This window comes from Pogonomyrmex barbatus, unplaced genomic scaffold (assembly GCF_055798465.1).
Source record: "Pogonomyrmex barbatus isolate J1 unplaced genomic scaffold, ASM5579846v1 scaffold11, whole genome shotgun sequence".
Taxonomy (NCBI): Eukaryota; Metazoa; Arthropoda; class Insecta; order Hymenoptera; family Formicidae; genus Pogonomyrmex; species Pogonomyrmex barbatus.
In genome coordinates this window covers 2836078-2846343 of record NW_028297107.1, presented here as the reverse complement: position 1 = coordinate 2846343, position 10266 = coordinate 2836078, and the positions used below count along the sequence as shown (strand labels likewise).

The 10266-nt window shown below is 28.9% G+C and overlaps 2 protein-coding genes across 4 annotated transcripts; both read right to left on the bottom strand.

The window, feature by feature from the left end:
- Positions 1-42: 42 nt before the first annotated feature.
- On the bottom strand, positions 43-2845 carry LOC105423352 (putative pyruvate dehydrogenase E1 component subunit alpha, mitochondrial). 2 transcript variants are annotated; one of them, XM_011633074.3, is made up of 7 exons: positions 2638-2845; positions 2468-2485; positions 1983-2219; positions 1673-1891; positions 1344-1592; positions 781-1029; positions 43-696 (listed from the first exon to the last, which is right to left on the bottom strand). In XM_011633074.3, the coding sequence occupies exons 1-7, from the start codon at positions 2686-2688 to the stop codon at positions 511-513; spliced, it is 1209 nt and encodes a 402-aa protein (XP_011631376.1). In that variant the 5' UTR covers positions 2689-2845; the 3' UTR covers positions 43-510. The 2 variants fall into 2 exon arrangements, with proteins under 2 accessions (XP_011631376.1, XP_011631378.1); XM_011633076.2 differs by lacking the exon at positions 2468-2485 and having other exon boundaries at positions 2638-2844.
- An 836-nt stretch (positions 2846-3681) lies between these two features.
- Positions 3682-8637, bottom strand: LOC105423374 (lipase 3-like). Of its 2 annotated transcripts, none has more exons than XM_089071300.1 (9): positions 8479-8637; positions 7123-7423; positions 6412-6610; positions 5388-5502; positions 5070-5313; positions 4771-4920; positions 4499-4583; positions 4116-4258; positions 3682-3875 (listed from the first exon to the last, which is right to left on the bottom strand). In XM_089071300.1, exons 2-9 carry the CDS (start codon positions 7324-7326, stop codon positions 3708-3710), a joined length of 1308 nt encoding a protein of 435 aa, XP_088927426.1. In that variant the 5' UTR covers positions 7327-7423; positions 8479-8637; the 3' UTR covers positions 3682-3707. The 2 variants fall into 2 exon arrangements, with proteins under 2 accessions (XP_088927426.1, XP_088927428.1); XM_089071302.1 differs by having other exon boundaries at positions 7123-7265; positions 8479-8563.
- Positions 8638-10266: the final 1629 nt, after the last annotated feature.

Below are 10266 nucleotides of genomic sequence, written 5' to 3'. Positions count from 1 at the left end.
TATCTTGCAAACGTGCCACATTCTTTATAATAAAAAAAAATGTTTATTATTTTTTACAGATTTATTCTTTTTTTTTTATTAACACATTAACAAACGGCTTAGGCGCACGTCGTGTCGGGAAAGATCCTTTCTTCATGGTAACTTGCACGGGAAATAAATAAGGATATAAGTAAATTTAATTTCCCAAATTATTAAGAATGTAGATCCTCTTTTCGGCATCACGGCATTCGGAAGATCACGTTTGATCTTGTAAACGTAAACGTAAAATATTACACGTGCGTCATCATGGAGCGGAGATTAATTCGATGCTGCAACTCACACTCGAATTAATCTGCATTGCAAGGGAGGAATATCAGCTTTCCTTCAACGAAATAATATACATCTTCGAATTGAAGATTCGCGTGTAGCATGTACATCTTTATACAACTAGTTTGTGTTTTGTAAGTCTATGAACATCGAGGATGTAATTGTAAAATATACAATATTTTAGGAAACGATCTTTGAGCAGTTTTAAGCATTTATGGCTGGTCCTAGCCTGGCGTGCGATAAAGGACTGAAGGGTGTCGTGTTCCGGATCTCTTTCTCCAGACAATTCGCATAAATATCGGCAGTAAGCTCACTTAGTGGGATTTCTTTGTCATTCTTGGCAGCTTTCATGGCATCGTCTACCGATTTCCTGATCTCACCCTCTATTGCCTGGAATAAGAAAATGAGAATATTTAATATGATAAAATAAATTAATGCATAATAAAATGTAATAATGAAGATATTGCGACTGACTTTGATCTCCTCCGCAGTGACGAGATTGGCATTCAGGATTCTCTCTTTGAAACTAGTCAAAGGATCTCGAGTCTGTCGGACTTCTTGTACTTCTTCTCGTGTACGATAACTAGTTCCAGGATCCGACATACTGTGTCCGCTATACCTGTATGTCACGGTCTCCATAACGATTGGCCCTTTACCGGACGTACAGTGATCTATTGCGAATTTCGTGGCTTCTCTTACGGCTAAGACATCCATTCCATCTACCTGTAATATGATTTTTACCACATAAATCCACATAAAATACGAATTTTTCGGAAAAGGAAATAAATGTAATGCATTAGTCAAGATAATATTTTTCGTAACAAATTATTTAGATTTTTTAAATGTTTATTAATATCAATAATATTAACATTGATTATCGATCAATGATTGATATATATGAGAAAAATATATTGCAAAAATATTACGCATAAAAATATTATGCATATATTATTAATAGCTGGCTGTTATTTGGTATTTGTCTCTCATTTGTCATTTAAATCTCAAGAGTTATTTATATTTATTTAAATGGAATATACCCATATTCCAGGAATATAGTCGCCTCTGGTATAATACTCCGTGCTTGCTGCGGCACGCTCCACGCTGGTACCCATTCCATATCCATTATTTTCACAAACGAAAATACAGGGCACGTCCCACAACTTAGCCATATTATATACTTCAAACACTTGTCCTTGATTGGCCGCACCATCACCGTATAACGTTAGACAAACCCCGCCAGTATTCATATATTTTTGTGCGAAGGCAATTCCAACTCCCAATGGGACCTAATCGCAACATTAAAATATAAGAAAAAAAGAGAAACAATTTTAAACAATATTAAATTAAGTTTTAATATCATACAAACCTGAGCGCCAACAATGCCATTTCCTCCATAGAAATTCTTAGAATACATGTGCATGGAGCCACCCTTGCCTTTGGCATTGCCACCTTGTCTGCCTGTAAGTTCTGCGAAGACACCAAATATATCTATGCCCATCAGATATGTCCATCCATGCGCACGATAAGCTGTGATTACAGAATCTTGCGGTCTCATGGCAGCTTTCATACCAACTGCACAAGCTTCCTATAAAAAAAACGCAACAAAGAAAAGATTAAAATAAAATTTTGAAGCAAATAAGTGTAAAAGATGATCCTTACTGCAAGGTGATCCTTACTTGTCCAGAATACAAATGACAGAAACCTCGAATAATTTTCTCTTTGTACAAATTTCCAGCAGCCGTTTCCATACGACGTATCGTATGTAGCTGCTTAAACAGTTCGATAGCGTCATCTCGTGTCACCGTAATTTGAGTAGATGGGCCATGGTCCAGTTTGTGCAGGCGAAAAGGTTTAGTTTCAAAGGAGGCTTCAGTAGCATAATTATTTTTCTTGCTTAAGAAGAATGAGGCCACCTAAAAATATTACCATACAGTTAAATGCCACAGTGGCATAAGAACATAACATTATAATATTGAACACTGTAACACGTGTGACATTGTAAAGTTTACGCTATCTTGTGAGCCAGTGATAGTGTTCCTTAGAAGCTCAAAATTCTGACTTTTCGTGTTGACATCCATCAAATTCAATCAGATGTACAAGACAGACACAAGGCAGCAGCGTTTACTAGCTATGGCATAACTGAATCGCGAGTGATAATTACCTCGTTCCAGCTTCCAAACTGGCGAGTATGCGAGTTAGTGAAGAAAGAAGAAACTTATGAAATACGGTAGTCGCAAGTAAAACGTATCTAGGATTCGTAACGAGACCCTGACACGGAAAACGCAATGCAGCGCGTTTAGAGGTCACGTTACCCGTCTCAGATGCACTTACGTTTCGTCGTGACGATTGCGCGGCGATGTTTCTGAGGCAACTTGGTATCATTTCCCGACAATGAGGAAGGAATTAGCGGATACAGAACTAGTGTCTTGCCACTCTTCGTCTCGCGGAGTGCAAAGCAAAAGAGTGTCCCGTTGCTATAAACCACCTTCACTTGACACGAGTCGACATGGACTAGATAGTGTACGAATGAACTGCCCAGAGTGCAGAAGCTCCGCATATAGGGTGATTCAAAACAAACATTTGTTCTTGAAATGTATATTCTTGACTCTATATTCTTAACTCTGAGTTCTTCTTTTCCAAAAAGAAAGTTCTGTTCGGAGTTTAATTTTTGAATTATAAAAAAAAATTAATTTCTCTCTCTCTCTCTCTCTCTCTCTCTCTCACAGATCGAATACAGAAGATAGACAAAAAAGTGGTGCAACGTCAAATGCGGATGACGATCAGCTGATCGCAGCAGGTGCTCCGAATTGCTCTATCTTTGTGTAATTCTTTTATAAATTAAAAAAACTTTAACACAAAACTTGGAAAAAGAAAAAAGTCGTTTCAGAATCAAGGAATATATTTCAGGAATAAAGATTTGTTCTGAATAATCCTGTATGCTTTTCCTTTTTATAGAAACAACCCTTGGATGCGAAAGGTACAGTACAGAAATTTTAAACGCATTTTTTTACGGCTTTTCTGTATACTTTTAATCTCAAATAATAATTATGATATAATATTGTACTGTAATAAGAAAAATAAAATATAATTATTATTGGCGTCCGCAAATTTTTCATTTTTTCAGCTCGATTGAAATTCCAATGTTGCTCTCATCAAAAAAAAGTTTGAGAACAGTTTTCTTCTTCCTTTAGTTTTTGTAAGAATCGTAACAACAATTTTAAAGGATATAAAAAACTAGATTTCTAGGATTCGAAGGATTCGAAATTCAATCGTATTGTTAACGAGTGAGTGAAAAAGGGAGGAGGGAGGAGAGAGAGAGAGAGAGAGAGAGAGAGAGAGAGAGAGAGAGAGAGAGAGAGAGAGAGAGAATTAGAATTTTCTATTCGTTGAGTAGATTTATTTCATATATTTTGTTTAGCATTAAACTTTTGTATCAATTCTAATATACGATCGTATACAAGAGTTTTTGTATCAATTCCCCAAAGGAAATCTACATGATTAAAGAATTTACATGGGACTTCCTCGGTTAGAAGAACATTTGGCAATCGTTTACTAAGTTCCAACGTATTCTGAAAATAAAAATATAAATAAAGAACATTATTATTAATGAAATGATTTAATCATATGAAAATAGGTCATCTTCTATCAATGTAAATCACTATTTTCTTTTTCATTTTGAATAAGACTCAATTAGATTGTGTGTTTTGTGTGTTATTAACAATTAATAATCATTGTTTTATTATAATTGTGTTAAATTTTGCCTTTTACTTATTCTATCAGACAATTAAAAACTAAAGAATTGTTATTACCTCTTTTGTAGTCAATACATCATTGGCAGCATAAAATAAAATTATCGGAGTTGTAATTTTTTTGACATCGTAACTTGGAGGTGTTTTCTGTTTATATCGTTTATAATTTTCAGTTATTCCATAATCATAGTTTCGAAAATTACCTATAATCGTGATATCAATTGTATAAATATGATCTATATATAAAAAATTTAGAAGTATATTTGAAGGAGAAAGATATTAAATAATATACATTTTTATACATGTACATATAATTGTGAAATAATTTGCAGAAAAATGTTAATTGAAATTTCTCAATAATAATATTTTACCCTTTAACAATGGAAATTTTACTGGGATATTATATCAATTAAATATTGCTTTATATGAAAGGAAATACTCACTCGCAAGAACATTTTGAGAATAATGATCTACTGTTTGTATAGAACCACCAGCTGGACTATGAGCAACTATCTTTGGTAATAATGTCTATAATAAAGGTAATTTATACAGACAACAAAAGAAGTATTTAATTAGAAAAAGATATTAGAAAAAAGAATAACATCATTGATACATATAATTGTGAAGAACAAATAAATTCATTAATATAAAAGCTATTTACAAACGTATTATACATTGTATTATTTATGGTATTGTGTCCTTTTATATAACTTACAATATTAAATTGCGCTGGATTGGAGAATAAATATTGCACAGTAGTGCAAATAGGCCGAATTATCGCATTATTACAAAAGACTCTTCCTGCTATAATAAAGGTTGAAGACTGTGGGGGAAGATCATATATTTTATACTTTTCTAAAATTTCCTGGAACGTATTAAATCAACATCAAAGTATTAATTTTACGATAACATTTTCAACAGGTTACGCACAAAACTAATGACTATTTAATCTTTATGTCTTAATTATATCTTAAAAATTATCGCTTACAATGAAAGATAGATTTTGGTATTTACCTTTATTACTGGAATAAGACTAACAATTTCCTTAAATGTAGGAATTTCCTTAATATGAAAAGCAACTGAAGCCAGACAAATAGCCATTTTTATTTTTGCATTGTATTCCGGTTTCGTTGACAAAAGAGCGAATAATGAAGTAGTTCCCATGGAATGACCGATATAATATAAATCCTTTTGCTTTGTATAATTAAAGATGTAATCGAACATCGCCGGCAGATCTCTTGTCCCTACCTCATGAAAACTAAAAATCAAAAATTATATATTATATTTAAAAAAATTTATTTGCTCTTCTTTTCTTTTGGCCATAACGTCTACCTGTATTGCCAAAATTTGGGATCATATGTCGTCATATTTACATGCGATCTACAATATGTGTTTCCTCTTATATTTCCAACCCAGACATCATATCCTTGATCGACTAGTAAAAATGCTACAATATGATGACAAGATGATGATAGTGATACAAATAAGTACATATATAATCTAAACTGATGTGTCTGATAATAGAGATTCGCGGCTGGGCAAGATCTTAGGCACCTATTTTTTTGAATTTAATTAAATAAATTGTTTTTAAACTTTATTCGATAAATTGTTCCTAAACTTTCATTCGTAACTACGAGCCGTTTACTTACAGATACCAAAAAACGTGGCAATTGAACGATATCATTTGAACGATAATTCAATAATATCTTAATAATAATTAGAAACTTGTACGAAATTTACATTATTGGGGAGATTAGATATATCGTCCAATTATTACATTTTTCGAATCTATAAACGGCCTGTGCGAACAAAAGTTTAGAAATGATTTATTAAATTTATTTAATTAGATTTTAAAAAATAGGCTTTCAAGAAATCTTGACCGATTATAAGTGCATCTCTGTAACAATCTGTTATAATAATATCCCAATATGAATGCACAATATGCAGAATATGCAAAAAATTTACGAAACATAGCAAACTTAGAACCAATTTTTCCTGAGCGTTAATATTTTTTTCGTTATATTTTTAAAATTAGACTAATTGATGTTTTACCAATTAAATTTAAAATTCTATTCAATTCCATTTTAAATTGAAAAGTAATTAATGCCATTTATTTATTTACATATACCTTAATAAAAAAGATTTTATCTTTAACAGTTTACATCAATTACATCATTAAGTTTTTATTACATAATAGTATTCGAGGTAGAAGAATTGAAAATAAAATCATTTTTATAAAAACATTACGATATAATAAAGTTTTATACCATGCACTAGTATATTATGTTAGAAATCATATCATGTGTGTTGTGTGTTACATACATGTGTTACATACATGTGTACAATAAATACATACCAAGATCTTTACCAGGACCCTGTAGTACCCAACTATCAGATGAAGTCAGCAAACCATGTTGAAGGAACACAATTTCTTTCTTGCTCTTGTTATCTAATAATGGACTTCCAGGTATTCTATGTATTTTCAAATTATAACCATCCTCTGTTGTGACATTATGCTCTTCAGCGGGATAACCATACTGTTCTACTAAACCAATCTATATAAAGGAATTGGCACATGAAACAATGGAATATCATCATTTTATTGTTATGATTTCGATTTACTTCAAATATTGTTGAAAAAAATATTTAAACAACATTTGCAAAAAAACTTTTAATATCTATAACAATGACAATTTAAGATCACCCAACATCCGGAAATAGATTAAAATAAATTGAAAATTTCTATCCATTTTAATACATTTTAGATTGAATAGGAAGCACTTTGTTTCATAGATTAAAATGGATTGATGTGATCCCCATAATCTTTTTTGGATTGACGGCATAGGAATCTGATAATTTCAATCCCACTTCATGAACTAATATGGATTCAAAAAATCAAGAATTTGGATTCGGCAATGACTACACGAATCCATTTTTATTCATTTCAATCCATTTCCGTTTGCTGGACAAGTTATTCAGCTTAATTTACATTTATCTTGTAATTAAAAATAAATTCATGTTAATATAAAATTTTGAACAATTTAATTACAAATAACTTCTTACTTACAAAATCCAATACTCTTATGTCAATCATTCCTTCAATTTGATTAATTTTTCTTACTCTTATTAAATCAGGATTTTTAGAGAAAAGTAAATTTAAAATATTTTCTCCGAAAAACGACATGTCTTGTAAGAATTGCGATTTTCCTTCTGAAAATGTCATAATAATTACAAACGCAAACAGAATGGATTTTATATTTGATATCGCCATATCAACTTTTCTGTAATTCTAAAGTGTCAAATAGAAAAAAGCTTTGAATTGTTAGCAATGTTGCTTCAATTTTTATGAGACAACTTGTTTGCGCAATCTGCAATGGAAAACATATGCGATGAATACTGATGATAATAATTCCCACACAAATATAGTCTATTATTTGAAAAAAATTTCAATTTCTTAAAAACCAATTCTCTATGTTTCTGATCAAATTAATATGAAAATAATAAAATAGTTAATATTAAAAGCCTACAATCATAAATTTAAAAATAAGAATATATATAAAATATTAGCATGTTTAAATTTTTTATTTTAAATTTTTAAATACTATCTAGTGATGTTAAAAACTCAAATTCTACAAGTATAATTCATAATATATAAGATATAGGATTTGGAAGAGACGAGACAGAGAGAGCGAGAGAGAGAGAGAGAGAGAGAGAGAGAGAGAGAGAGAGAGAGAGAGAGAGAGAGAGAGAGAGAGAGAGAGAGAGAGAGAGAGACTTCAATAGTAAGCAAAATACATTCGTAAAAAATGAAAATTCGAGTAAAGAGAAAAGTAAATAAATAAAAATCATTCATGCAATATTAAGAGAGATTTTTCATAACTTCTCCAAAATATTTTATATTTTTAATATATTTTTGTACAAGAATTTTTATAAAAAAGTCTCACAAAATGTTTATTTTAGGATAATTTTTCAGTGAAACCTTTTTGTGTATTTTATTTCTAAATATATTTTTTAATAATTTATACTAAAAAGTTTGAATATACTTTTTTTTTACTCCTTCAATAAAATTTTGAATGACTTCACAAATTTTACATTAATAATTTTCATAAATGTTTCAAGAGACCTGCTAAAACAGTGTTAAATAAAAAAATTTCTTGAAACAAAAGGTTACTTTATTTTCTTCTCTCGTTTAAAAAAAATCACTCCTTTAATAAAAAGTTGATACAAATTATATTCGTAGTTCCTATTTACAAACTTTAAGTTTATATTAAAATATTTTTTCTATATGTGATACATTTATCAAAATATATATTATACTTGTTAAAAGAAAATTGAAGAAATTAAAGAAAACGTTTTACTTAGCTGCGTCTTAGCTGCATATAACAAACAAGCTTTAAGTTAATTATAACAATAATTTACATACCTAATTTACATATCGTACTCAGATCACTGTGTTGCACAAAGATAACTCTATCAGAGTTGTATCAGAATAATATCAGAGTTGATTTAAAACTGACTATGCGTTTCTCGAAAGATGTATTATAAAGATGTAATGTGCAGTGACGAAACTTAAACTTTTCACCCTTCTATAAAATTATTTTTTATCTTTTATTTCAAATAAAATTTTTAAAAACTTTTTAAAAATCTTTTCTTTTTAAATTTCCTATATCTCCTTGATAAAATTAAATCTTTAATAATGTGTCAAAAATGTAAATGTTATTGTATGTTATTGTATGTTGTTGCTGTATGTTAACAAAATAACAAAAATTGTAATAAAAAAATTATAATAAAAAAGATATTGCAAAAATAGATTCTTTTAAATTGAGAAATTTGTAAATTCTTTTATTCTTTCTATAAATTTTTCCTCATTACAACATTAAATATTACAACTTCTAGCTCCGTTACTGTATTAACTAGCAATACTATGATTTACTAGCAATGATTGATTATTAAGAACATTAAAAATAAAGTATTTCCGATAGTCCAATCGTGATTGATTTATTTTTTTTACAAAATTTTCCTATATTAAAAAGATTAATATAATAATTGGAATTTGAACTCATTGTCTGAGAATGATTGATAATTTCTTTGTTATTGAAATTATAAATGTAAAATAAAAACTAATATTATTCATTATACATCGTTGGTTTTATCATCTCATAAAACTTTATATTCTTATATCTGTAGGCTTTTAAAACCGCTGTATTTTTTCAAGTTTTTAATTCAAAAACTTTAAAAAGTACCTAATTTTTATTTGTTTATTTTATAAGTATTATACATTTTTAATTCAGTCAAATAATAAATTATTAAAACACAAACATATGTATCTGTTGATGTCTATAATATCGCACAAAATCAAAACATTATATACATATGTAAAATATATACTTCTATATGTATGCGTGCGTGTGCGCGCGCGCGCGCGCGCGCGCGTGTGTGTGTACACGTTTGTATACATGTATATATATATTTATGTTAATGTATATATATATATATTATGCGTAAACATTAATCAAGTAGTTTAAAGTCTTCATCAGATGTGTCGTATTGACGTTCAATGTAAAGTCCACAACTGCACAGAAAATTATAATGTTATAATAATTAATGAATAGTTATAATAAAGTTATAATAAATAATTAAATGTTTCTCTATTTGTATATATTAATTATATTACAAAGATCTCTTTATAAACTGTGCAGGTACAAAAACATACAAATATTAAATTTTTAATATTGAAATAGTTTATCTCTATTTTAAGATGTACTGGTTATATCTTGTAAAAAAAGTTATGTAATAAAATATTTCTTCCTAAAACTATTTTCTTTCAAATACTTGTACACAATTAAAACATGTTTTTCGAAATAATATGTTAAAATGATATATCTTATATACACTTCTTCTACAAAATATATTTTATTCATATTTCTATTTTTTTCAAAAGATATAAAAACTGTTGTAATAATAATTAGATACTTTCTATTAGATACTTAATAATTAGATAAATTTTCTTTTAAATATTCCAGACATATTGCTCTTTTCTTATTTTTTTTATAATTATAAAAAGATAATTTTAATGAGATTTAATTATTATAGAATATCAAAGAAAATAGTAAGTAAATAAAAGATTTTTACACAAGTTGTGAGCTTCGCGATTAAATAAAATGCATACAATATAATGAAAGATATGTGCAAAGATAAATGCAAATCTTCA